The sequence below is a fragment of the Epinephelus fuscoguttatus genome, linkage group LG16 (genome assembly GCF_011397635.1).
Source record: "Epinephelus fuscoguttatus linkage group LG16, E.fuscoguttatus.final_Chr_v1".
Classification (NCBI taxonomy): domain Eukaryota; kingdom Metazoa; phylum Chordata; class Actinopteri; order Perciformes; family Serranidae; genus Epinephelus; species Epinephelus fuscoguttatus.
In genome coordinates, this window is record NC_064767.1 from 37,424,953 (window position 1) to 37,438,587 (window position 13,635).

General features: G+C 39.3%; 1 protein-coding gene across 1 annotated transcript in view; it reads left to right on the plus strand.

The window, feature by feature from the left end:
* The window catches only part of slc2a15a (solute carrier family 2 member 15a), a 60,473-nt gene that overhangs the window by 19,767 nt on the left and 27,071 nt on the right, over positions 1 to 13,635 (plus strand). The window contains exons 4-7 of the mRNA XM_049601217.1: positions 1,229 to 1,353; positions 2,268 to 2,413; positions 3,836 to 3,968; positions 5,093 to 5,280. Of these exons, the coding sequence (XP_049457174.1) occupies positions 1,229 to 1,353; positions 2,268 to 2,413; positions 3,836 to 3,968; positions 5,093 to 5,280 (592 nt within the window). The remainder of the gene's footprint in view (positions 1 to 1,228; positions 1,354 to 2,267; positions 2,414 to 3,835; positions 3,969 to 5,092; positions 5,281 to 13,635) is intronic.

The following is a 13,635-nucleotide window of genomic DNA, read 5'->3' on the forward strand; positions in this document are numbered from 1 at the left end:
GGATAGCCCACAATGTCCTGAAAAAACAAGATATAGTATGTGTATGTAGCCTTTATAATGACTGTGATATGAGCCAAGACAGTAAAAATACCCCAAAAATGCCTAGGGTCCATAGGGTTAAAAGCAAACTTAAATAAAGAAAACTCACATTTTGATGTTTTTTATGATTTTCCTTTGATATATACGGTCTTGGTCTTGTCTTGGTCTCAGTCTCGGTACTCTCTGGTCTCGGTAATGGCTCGGTCTCGGTTGGTGCGGTCTTGACTACAACACTAAATACTTGTCCTCAGAAGCCCTCTGAGCTGTATTTGGATATTGGCTCTGCTCTGTCCTAACACCTTACCCAATAACCCCTGCAGACCACCCATCCATGGGGGTGGATCATGGCCAATTGGCAATGCCAGCCTGAGAGATGCTCAGTAGCATCTGGTGCTGCCACCACCATGAACATCTGAACAGTCAACACTAATACACAATCACAGCGAGGAATATACTATGCCATTTTTCACAATTCTTAGAATGACACTGGTAAACATGGTCAATGTGTGTATGTGTTTTTTCATAAAAGAGAAATAAATGGGATAACACAAGTTTAGGAAATAAGGCCCTCAAAGACAGAAATACACACACACACACACACACACACACACACACACACTGGCACATAAGGCACTAGATCAGGGCCTTCTATCAATCATGCCTCTGTCCTCTGTGTTGGTAACCCCCTCCCCGGTGTCCTGTTGTCCTTCAGAGTGCACAGTGTCGTCTCATCCCCTCTGCCCTTCAGAAGTGTACTAGCCCTTAAAGTGCAGAGGAAAGTTCTCTTATGTTTAGTGCAAATCAGCTGAAAGCTCCATTCCTCTTCACTATTTCACAAGACTTCAGTAGACATTTAAATGCAAATGAAAAGCAGGCAATTTATTATCCCATATACAGGTTGATCACTTCCTTCACACAGTAGTGTTTTATTCAGAGCTCACAACCAACCTTGTGAGCTGTGTTAGCGTTTTATGGCTAATCAGGCCTTATAGAGGCATGTACATGTCTATCATTATGGCTGTGTGTATATCAGGTGAGGGGGTTACTGCTAGCGACCATATACTGCTGCTGTCCTCACTGTTTCATAAACCTCTGGGTCATATCCTTTTATGTATGTTCATAATGCCTGCCTGCTGCATGTGTGTGTGTGTGTGTGTGTGTGTGTGTGTGTATGTGTGTGCACTTTCAGGAAAGGCACAGTGGTAAACGCAACAGTGTTGGTGTTTATTGCTGGCTCACTCATGGGCTTCAGCAGGATTTGTGGTTCACCTGAGATGGTCATCATTGGCCGCTTCATCACAGGAATCCACTCAGGTACACACACACACACACACACACACACACACACACACTTATATACACACTTCTACATCCATTGCGCACTGAGTTGCACTCATTTAATGCTGTTTGTGTGGGGCATGCACACTATGAGGCCAAATGTATGCGGACATCCTTTATCCAGTTCAGGGAAGGCTGTTTTTGGTTTCAACATGGCGATGTCCATGTGCAAGAAGCCAGTTGCATTAAAAAAATAAATAAAAAATAATAATAATCATAGACACACACACACACACACACACACACACACACACACACACACACAGAGCCAACACACCTTGTCCCCTTATCCCCTGACAAAACTTAATGTACTGGCTTGTATTCACTTTCGTATTTAGTGTTGTTGTTTTGTTAGTGTTTTGTACTGTCTTGTGGAAAAAAGGCAATTAATGGCAAATAAATTGTCAATTAATCTGTTGATCTACTAATAAATTAACTGAGTAATTCTCTCAGCACTAAAACATACAGTAACTGTGTTGAACTGAACAGTTGCTCTGACTTTTTACAAGGTACACAGAGCAACTTTAATTTCAAAACTTAAATGACATTTTGAAATTGCAAAAATACTCTTACCCAGACTTCCCTTCCCAGGTTCCATGTCAGATTTGTAACCTTTTTTTTTTTATCCCACTTACGTTTCAAGGACAGCATACAACAATCCCATTTTGTTATTGTTGTTTGGTAACATTCAGGATGACATGCTTTGTTTCAGTGTCCATATACTTTTGTCTATGTAGTGTCTGTCTCGCTTATGGCTTTTTACATAACAGTTATACTGTCGTGTTGAATTATACCATGAAGTCTTTATAAAACATTTATTTTAAATCAGTGCATTGTTACAAAGATATTCTTCTTTGGTTTTTTTGTTTTGTTTTGTTTTTTTACTGCAGGCATCTCTCTAAGTGTGGTGCCAATGTACCTGGGCGAGATAGCACCTAAGAATCTGCGAGGCTTCCTGGGTCTTGTCCCAAGTATCTTTATTGGCACTGGAGTCTTCGCTGCCCAAATCCTCGGCCTACATGAGCTTTTAGGAAAGGTAGTCAACTGCTTTATACCACCCAGTGTTGATGTGAACATGTGGTCATGATGGCTCGACAGTAGCTCATGAGTTCTTCATTTGCAACAGTCATTACTTAAAAGTAAAAAAAGAAATGTGTTTAACACTAGCTATTATTGAAGCAGAAAAGGTAATGTGACTGAATAACGATACTGAGGGGTGAATTAAGACTTTCCCCCGAGGCTTAAAGTGTCCCTAACATTGGTGTGCTTAGTTACAAGCTAAGAGCCTGAAAAAGCACATCTTGGACTTAATTTGACCAGAGCCTGACCCGAGGTGTCCTGAAATGGCTACAATTCATTAGAATGTATTAAGTATGTATAAACATCCGATGCAGTGTTTAGCTATACAGTAAATATGTAAACTAGAATTACTGCCTTGTGGTTGTATGCCTCTATGAACCAGTCAAGTTGCAGTTACAGTTTCATTTGGAGTCATGACAGCTGACAATGCGTCAAATGTTGCTGCATGGAAGCTGCATATTCTAAAACATTGGTGCTTCACTCACATCTTTCACCCGGCAGCACACAAGATCTATACAATCACCACAGTTTCAAGGTGGGCATCCAAGATCAATATCATCAATTTAGTATCTGACCAAATGTCTCCACCTTGACCTTATGGATATAAAATTTCATCACTTCATCACCATTTTATAATATATATAAGACATTTGTGTAAAATGTTGTTGTAATTAGTGTATGAATTCTTGAGTTCTTGAACCGAAAGTGTGTTTTGTGAGGTCATAGTGACTTTGTCCTCTGACCTAAAATTCTGATCAGTTCATCCTTGCGTACAAGAGTCAATCAGTGCCAAGTTTGACATAATTCCTTTAAGGCCTTCTTGAGACATCGTGTTCACAAGAATGAGACAGAAAGAAAAAAAATTGACATTGACCTTTGACCTTTTGCCACCAAAATCTAATTACTTCATCCTTGAGTCTAAGTGAACATTTGAGCCAAATTTGAAGACATTCCCTCAAGGCGTTCTTGAGATATCATGTTGAAGAGAATGAAATGGATGCAAAGTCACAGAGACCTTGACCTTGGACCTTTGACCACCCAAATCTAGTCTGTTCATCACTGAGTCCAAGTGGACATTGTGCCAAATTTGAAGATATTCTCTCAAGGTGTTCTTGAGATATTGTGTTCACGAGAATGGGACAGACAACCCAAAATTATGATGCCTCCTGCCATGGCTATTATTAACATGATATCCATCATATAACTTTTGTATCAGCGACTAGAAGGTATAGTTTTTTTTTTCTTGTTGATTTCTTATCAAATGGCAGCATTACTGTCATTACATCAGTAAGCACTTACCTTCTATGGCTCACATTTACCAGATGAGAGTAACATTCTCAGCATGTGTGTAAGTATAACTGCCCTGTAACTGTTACAGGAGGAGCACTGGCCCCTCTTTCTGTCAGTGATAGTGGTACCAACTTTTATCCAGTTGATGATGTTGCCATGGTTCCCAGAGAGTCCCAGGTACCTGCTGATTGAGAAGCACAACGTCCATGCCACCATCACAGGTTAGTGTTGTGGAAGTGCTGCGCATTAGCCATGGGAATTACATTATTATTATAATTATTATTTACAGAATAAAGAGAAAAGGCAAAAGGACCAATTACATTAGAGTAATTGTGTGTAACTCTCCCAATAAAAAGAATTATTGTTTTACCACAATGTAGTTATAAAATCATTTTGAGAAATTATTTTACAATAAAGAAATACTTGGTCACAAGTTAGTCCTGCATTCAAAATCTTCCCTCTTAAAAGTACATTATTAGCATCAAAATATACTTAAGTACCAAAAGTAAAGGTAATCATAATGTAGACTAACCCATTTCAGAATAATGTATATTATAGTATTGAATTATGATTATTGATGCATTCATGAATTGATCACTTTAATGTTGCAGCTGGTAAAAGTGGAGCTAATTTTTATTGTTTTTTTAAAGATATTTTTTATGGGCATTTTTTGCCTTTAATTGGTAGGATAGTGAAGTGTGAAAGGGGGAGAGAGAGAGGGAGAGACATGCAGCAAAGGGCCACAGGCTGGAGTTGAACCTGGGCCGCTGTGGCAACAGCCTTGTACATGGGGCGCCTGCTCTACCACTAAGCCACAGATGCCCCAAAGTGGAGTTAATTTTGATTACCGTATACACTGCTTGGTAGTTTAATCTGTGATAATAATTAGAATGTGTTAGTTATATTTTGTATTAATATTTTGAATCTGTAAAGTAACTAGTAACAAAGGTTATGACATAAACGTTTTGAAGTAAAAATACAATATTTTCTGCTGAAATGCAATGGAGTAGAAGAATAAATAAGTATACTGTAAAATGGAAATACTCAGATAAAGGACAAATACCTCAAAATGTCCTAGTAAAGTACTTCAGTCAATATACTTAGTTACATTTCATCATGTCAACACACATTAGAGGTCCTAATGACTGTCAGACAGACTGACTGACATCACCATGGGCAGGGCAATATTCTGTACCCACATTTCTGTTATGTGGTTAGTCCATTATCTTGTCTGTCTTTCCAGGTAAAATATGTAAGCTGGTGTCACTATAATGACTTATTTTTTAGGTGTGTCTTTCCTTGATGCGTGCTGTGACAATGCTGTTTGTTGTCCCCTGTCTCCCAGCCCTGAAGTGGTACAGAGCCAAATGTAACATCCAGGCTGAGATTGAAGAGATGCAAGAGGAGCAGCGCTCCCTGTCCTCAGTGGAGACACTGTCAGTATGGAAACTGTTGCTGGATGGTACAGTCCGCTGGCAACTGCTGAGCGTAGTCGTCATCAACATCGGCATGCAACTGTCTGGCATCGATGCTGTAAGGATTTTTTGAAAGCTGAATAATATATACATAGAAGAAGAAGGGGTCAGCATGCTGCGCTGTCTGCCACAATGTGTTCTTCGATGCTACTAAAAACTATTTATCCAAATTTTCAACACAGTTAAAAGTGCTTCCTCAAAAGCAAATTTTCTCAAACTCTATAGATTTCTAAGTGCACACCAGTATGAACATGTTTGCCCAATGATAATAATAAGTTTATTTGTATAGCACTTTTCAAAACATAGTTATATGTTCATAAGAAGATTTCAAGTCATTCTAAGCAAAAAGCTAAAGTCCAAGTTAAGTCACGAGTCATTGGTGTCAAATTGGAAGTCTTTCTTGATTTTGTCATGCCATGTTAAGATTTATCACTTGTGTCCGACGCGGCTTTAAGTAACAGAGTAACGTGACTGAATCTGCACTGACCAGTGTTGAGCTTGTTACTCTAAAAATGTAAAGTTTTACTCACGACAGGTTATCCTGCCAACAGTAATTGGCTACACTACTCGTTATATTACTTTTCTGTTACACTCCATAAAATTCGTTGTTGTCTCCCCAAAATTCAGATGTGTGTTCTGTGTGGATGTCACAGTAATAACCTGTGTGTGTAGCTAAGGCTAGATTCTGTGCAAATTATTATTATTATTATTTTATTTTATTTTTTTACCTGGGTTCTTCAGTTGCCTTTGACCGGTATTTTCCCAAGGATCTGCCTGAAAGACGGAAAGTCACTCATGGAGCAACATTTCATCCACCAAATATCGAACCACAAGCTTCATGACTTCTTTAACCTGCAGCTCTCCATGAGTAAAATCCAGTTTTGGTTGTTTAGCCGTTATAGCAATACAGCAGACATCCAGAGCCAAGTAGGGCTCACCTTTGGTGGGGTGTATTTCCTAGAGATTCACACTGTTGTGCTGTTGGTAATAGTGTCCTCCTGACAGTCAGGTCAAGTCAAAGTAATGGGAATATTTTCAGCCACTAAGATAAGTGTTTCCACCTTTCAAACTAGCTTGCAGCTTTGTGACATGTTTGCGCAGTGCGATGATGAGTGTGTTGATGTGATGTTGTATTTAAAGTCAGTTGTGAGTGAGGTGATAACAAAAGTACTGTTGTGACAAGTTGTTTGGTTTTGGGTAATTGTAATATTATTACTGAAATTAAATTAGTAATTACACTACTCATTACTGGAAAAAGTAATATTACTAGGGTATCACTGACAATGACCACAACTCTGTCAAAACAACCATTAATGTTACATGTGACCTGTAATCAATACCAGTTGTACCCAAGTCAAACATAGCCAGACTTATCTCCACACCAAGGTAAAGGTCTGGAATCACTGATTATCTTTCTCCTATAGGGGAAAAATCCTCTGGCTTGTTTATATTTCTTTAAACCAATCACTTTCCACTTGGGTGGCACCAAGCTGAGGATGCAGCGACTTTGCCCTTGCAAAATAGTGTTAGGGGTGAACTTGTTTTGGTGGAATATTTGCATGCTGGAAGGCGAGCACTGTCATTAAAATTGCTCAGTGTAAGATAATGCCAAAGAAACATTAACAGTCATACGCCAACTGTGTCATTCAACTTTTAGTGATAAAAAAGACAAACATAATTTGATAATTGGTGCCCTAGAAGTGAGGCCTGACTATACTTAAGCTCTGGAGTCACTGTACCTGTTAAAACTACAGATGATTTGCTGGCTGTAGCTGGCTCTAGCAGAACATTATTATGATGATATCATAGAAGCTCATGTGAAGTGGAACAGACCAGTACATTTGTGAAGTCAGTGTCAGTGTTGCATGCAGCTCTGACTGGCCTTGTCACAGAACAGATCAATATGCTGTGAGATGAAGTCTGGACTTTTCCAAGGTGCACTCACAAGTTGTTTTACTCATTGTAGATCTTTACAACAATTTACAGAAAGAACAAAGCAGGCATGCCTCACTACACAATCCAAATGTTTATCAAAATTTGCCATTTTTAGTGTGTTAGTTGTTAGCTTGGGGGTTGTTGTTGTTGTTTCTTGTACCAAAGGGGATTTGGTAAGGAAGGGAGAATGCCATCCAAAATCAACAAACCAATGGCAGGTTTATAGCCACAGTCTATATTCGGTTAGTCAAGCCGGTATTTCCCCAAAAAGGGGCCCAACATTGGTGTTGTCTTGAGGGCATTCCAAGGTTTAGCAGGTGTTTGCTTTAAAACAGTATCAACAAACATATTCTATCTCTATATCCCCTCTTTGTGCTTGCTTACCATCAGCTGTTGGTTGCCAAATGGTGTCTGTTAAATGGAGTCTCTAGGCTACAGTGATGAGCAGCACAAACTCCTGATGAAACAGCATGAGATGCTTTTAGTCTCTTTTCCCTTCCACTCTGTCTCTCTCACATTCCAGTCGTTCTCTGTTTGCTTTTTCATTGCCTTTGTCCACCTCGACCACTCCCCCTGGTTCTACAGCTCCCTCGTCTGATTGCTCCAGCTTATTAGACAAAGACACTGAGATGAAAGTAGGCCTAAATGATCCCTCATCGTTTTATAAGCCTCGCGTGGTCTCGTGAATAAAGCTAAAAAGCTGGTGTCATCATTTTTCTGTCAATACGATTAGCCAAATTCCCTTCCTGAATTTTGCCCCCGAGATTCATTAATTATTCAAATGATTACGGGGGCACCCGGGCCAGAAAGAGCACACTGTAAGCACTGGAGCTGAACTCATTAGCACGCCCTTCTCCAAGCTGTATTTTTAACTGCTAATTAGCTCTGCCTAAACAAAGTGAAGCAGTGCTGAAACATGCATATACTGAGAGCAGCACTCAGAATGAGGAGGAGGATGGTCATACGGGTGGTGGTAATGATGATGTAATACTAGAAGAGAAGGATAATATATGATCATATAAAGCAGTTGATTTAAAGTGAAATTAATCAATCAGTATTTATCAATGACAGTGATCATGACCATGGTGGTGATGATGATGATGATGATGATGATGATGATGATGATCATGGTCATGATGATTGTGCTGATCATGGTGATGATGATGATGGTGGTGATCGTGATGATGATGATGATCATGGTGATGAAGATGATGATGATGGTGGTGATTGTGGTGATGATGATGATCATGGTGATGAAGATGATGATGAGGACGATAATGATTGTGGTGATCCTGGTGATGATGATGATGTTGATGATCATGGTGATGATCATGATCATGGTAATGAAGATGATGATGAGATAATAATGAGGATGAACATGGTGATGATGATGGTGATTATGATCCTGGTGATTATGGTGATGATCATGTCATGGTGATAATCAAGATTATGATGAAAATGATGACAATGACTGTGATGATGATAGTAGGCGTGACCATTAATTGTAGTTATTGACTGCATTTCTGCAGTAACTTAACTTACTGATGTGTTAACTCAACTGATGTTAGAGTTAGCACTTGTTGCTTTAGGAGTCGCTATTACTCTTGTGCAAGCTGCAGCCTGCATTTTACATCATCAACTACAACGCAGTCCGTGATTGGCTGTTGCCAACCACAGTGAGCCAGACTGATACAGAGAGCAAAACAGGATGTTGAGCTCAGATGGTCTCACCAGGCTAGCAGAATATAGGACAGGTAGATGTTTTCTTCAAACATCATGACGTTATTCTCACTAAATTACAATTTAACTTTATTCATGACTTCTCAGATAACACATATATGTGGGACATTGTTAATATGCAGACAGTTCTGAACATGAGCAGGGATATAAGTTGATCTACAGGAGAATGATTATTTGAAAGCAATACAGAATCCTTGAGAGCCTTACTGCATTACATTCTTTTATATTTTGAATTGTCACATGCTGCCTGAATTTTGTGTTTTACTTTACATATTTAAAGGCATTTCCACCAAGATTGTACAAAATTTCATCAGAATGCAGGAAATTAGGTGTTTGATGCTCATAATGTCCTGGGGAGGGATCCACAGAAACCCTATTTAAAGTGTGTCCCCACCAATGTTAAAATCACACCTGTTCCCTTGTTATTAGTGATCATAATAATTACTATAATTAAATGATGATGACAATGATGATGACAGAATAAAGGTGGGAATGAAAGTGATTGTGGTGATCATGGTTAAGATAAGGATAAGGATGAAGATGGCAGTGACTGAGTTGATGGTGATTGTATTTGCTGATGATGCTGACAAACAGGATCACAATGGCAATGATTATGATGAGGATGATAGTAATGGAAATGTGATGACAATGATAACAGTGATGATGAAAAACAATATTTGTGATTATGTTGCTGGTGATGATGATGATGGTGATGATAGTAATTGCAACTGTGATGTGGCAGATGCTTGAGGTGATCTTTAGTCCTAAGTGCATGTGACAGTTGGCGAGCCTTGGCACAGTTCCTGACACACCATTGTGCATGTGTGTCTGTGTGTGTCTGTGTGTGTGTGTGCTTATCTACCTGCTCCTCTAATCATCACCGTCTGCTGTCTCCAGTTAATACACCTCCTGTCCTGTCCTGCTCCCCCTGAAGCTTCACATTGAGTTGAATTGAATGTGAGCAAATGTCTCTCTCTCTGTGGCGATGCTATGCCACCTGTCTTGCCCTGAAGTACTAAATGTCTGCCTCCTCATTAACATTTTTACACCACTGTTTTTCCTCTTGGAGCATATGTCACATTATGGGGAGGAATGTTTTACCTTTGCTTCTCAGCCAAACTGCTCACTGATGACTTGTAACTAGCTAGCTACTCAGGGTAACTTTTGCCGTATAGCATGCAGTGTATCTCAATTCCACACACATTACCCTTGATAGTGCGCTGGCAAGCAGTGATAGTCATCACTTGACACTACTGTCACAATGAGCAAGAATTTTAAAGGATTCATTTAACTGTGTCTCTGTTGCTGTCGTGTTTCTACCACCTGACAGAACAGATAAGCTCTCATTTGAATAAATATAACAATCCACACTGCAGCATATCCTCGCACAAACGTTCGTATGATACACTACGAAAATGGTCACGCAACAGTACGTATGACATCCTATGAAGTAGCGCCCTACAAACGAAGTTACGTTCTTAAAGCGACAGTTACCCTTCTGGAAATTTTACGCTTTTCTTTGTTTAGGTTAAAATGCTATTAATAAGCTGATGGCACACTAAAATATAAGTTAATTCCACCAGAGATAAAAACTCATAATTATACCATTCTCATATGGTTCTAAGAAAAATCCGACCAGGCCGAGCATCCTGTCTTCCCCACGTGGAGGCCTCCGACTAACATAACCGCTCGTGTAACTTCTGATGCAGCTTCATCCTGAGCTAAAAAGGGACGAGATGGTCGCAGAGTTTCTGCTGGACAGGTATTTTTAGTTTGCCTCTAATGTAACATAGGCTATAATGTTATATATGACAACACAGCATCCAGTTGCTAATGGCTAACATTAGCCTACTGTAGGGTAGTCTCTGAAACATTAATGTTATCTTCCTTCTACGTTTCCACTTACTAGCAACTAGGGATGTCCCGATCCAGCTTTTTCACTTCTGATCCGATACCGATATTACAGCCTTGAGTTTTGGCCGATACCGATCCGATCCAAGCGTGTATTATACATATTCACTTATTTTGTTGTCAGTCATGTTAGAAAAGGTTTGATCAAGCAAAGAACAACTACTTAATCAAGTTAGTTAGAATGATCCACAACAGTTGGTATGAGAAACTGACCTGTTTATTGTTAACAGGGTTAAATAAACAAACTTTAAACTTGAACATTAACATTAAATAAAAAATATAGCTGGTTTGCTTTGGCTGCTTTGGCCCCTTAATAAATAGAAAATAAATCAACACAAGAAATCTTTAAAATGTCTAACATTGAAATTAAAATAGCAGCAAGACTCCACACACTTGTGCTTTGGCCCCCTAATAAATAAAAAAAATATTAACACCACAAGACATTGTTGACATTTAACAAACAATGCAGCCTTTCCATTTCAGTTATTTTAGTAGTGTCATTGCCAGCCTGATGCATAGGCACACAATATTGTAGAACTTTTTAAACAAGCAATAGTCCATCCATGGCTCCAATTTCACTAATTGTGCCCATAACAACGCCATCAGTGCTCTTACTTAAACAGTAAGAGTGTAAACCAAATAAAAATATCACTCTCAAAAAAACAGAGCAGAAAACAAATAGTCAGTTAACTAAGTTGAGGGCTACTAGTGTGTGTCTGCCTCTGCATGCTGGCCTGGTGGATTGATAGTAAGTGCTGGAGCGGATCACTGGAATTGACTGCTTGAATTGAGGAGCGCTGGGCTGGTCTGAAAACCTGGATCGGATTCCGTGAACAACTGGATCGGAGTTCTTGGATTGGCATTTTTCCATGTAGTCCGTTCCAATGCACATATTTTGCTAATATTGGCAGCCGATTCGGATCGGGACATCCCTACTAGTAACGTTAACACTGCTCTCTAATATTAGTCCTGTAACCTTATTCTAAAACTCATCAGTCATCACTGACTCCGATTGGCATTACCTTGCCAACGGCTACATCTATTATAGACGTAATGAGGACGTAATGACAGAGGGGAAGTAGGCCTTTTGAGGGAGGTGGAGTTACAGGAGGAGGGGGATGGGACTTTGGAGGGAGGCTGGAGTTGTGGATGTTCAAATTTTTTCTAAGTGCTGTGTGAAATGCAAGAAAGGTAAGAGCAGCTTTAACGTAAAGTTATGTAATTGACGTTAAGTTAAGGAGGTTAGGTTTGGGGTGAAAAACAAGAGGAAACGGTGAGGACATACCTCAAAATGACACAAGGTTCACACGGTTCTAAACATTGGTATCCTGGCAAGAAAAAAGTCCTGTGTTTTGTGATCCACCCACCACCCCAGCCTACCTCCTTAGTGGACCACTCAGGGCCCCTTCCTCTTTACCCCTGTCATGGCATTGATCACATGATTGCAGCCTTCCAAAATACGTGGGTTATGCACAAATTACTGGCTCGTGATTATGTAGGATACAAACAAAATTTGGTGCATTACTTTTCATAAGAAAACATAAAAACAGTGGATGGGAACATCTTGCACATTGACTTCCAGAGTAGTTTGCAATACATAATTGGGACACAGTGGAGTTTTGTCAGAAGGATGAATGGGCTTGTGGGTGCTCCCTCTGTTAACCCAAGTAGGAGTATGGTTCTGTTTAAATAGATCTATAATAACAAGCATAATAGCTGGAGCATTTATTCTTTTAGCAGCAGAAAGCTAAGGCTTCTGTCTTCCCTGTCAATTATGACCTCACCTCACCTTACCTTATGTGCTGTGCAAATGTGGTATTTCACTGTAATTACACCAGTGTTTCCCCAAAATGGCCACGGGAGATTGCTGTTTACATAATGCTGGTCTATACTGATTAAAAACCATAATAGATAAAGCATTCTTTTTTCTTTTTTTCTTTTTTTTGCTGTAGAAAGCTAAGGCCTCTGTGTCCCCCATCATCATGTTGTTACTTTATGTTACCCTACCTTACATGCGGTGCAAACATAGACTTTCACTGTAATTATGCCAGCATTTCCCCTGGAATTTCCCTGTAATGGCCACAGGAGCTCACTGTTTGCATAATCCTTTATATATCGAACTAAAATAAAAACCAAAGTAGATAGAACATTCATTCTTTTTGTAGTAGAAAGCCAAGGCTTCCTTCTTCTATGTCATCAAGTTGCACGCTGGTAACGACATCACTGTGCTGCGTTACGTGTGGTGTAAAACTGAGCATTGGTGCCAGAGGAATGAATGATGAATACATCACAATGCCTTTGGACTCTGCTGATAACAATGAGCATATCTCAATAACTAATGTACATAGTTCAATTATCTTACGGAGTGTGAGGAAGTATTTTGTTTATGTTTCTACATTTAGAAATCTTTTCAATCCTCATCTTTTGTTTTTTTATTTTGTGAAATCTGATGAAAAAATATGTCCGACTTCTGTAAAAAAAAAATGTAATGACACAATATCATACTTTTTTAAATTATTATGGTTTATTGACTTACATAATCTTTTAGCTTAAGTTGTACAGATTTTAGGTATATGAAGCATTAAAGATTCTCCAAAAAATCTCATCACAATGAGCAAAAATACCACTGTACGCACTGGCAGACAATTTCTGTTGCAGAGTTCAAAGTGTTCAGCTGTGACTGGCTGGTTGTAAGGAGGTATGGATTTGCAATACACTCTCACTCCGACCTCTTCACATATCAATGTTTGGTCATGAACTTTCCACGCCAAGACATGATGTGCACTGTACCTTGGTGTTGACATTCTCACACAGCGTTACATGCACT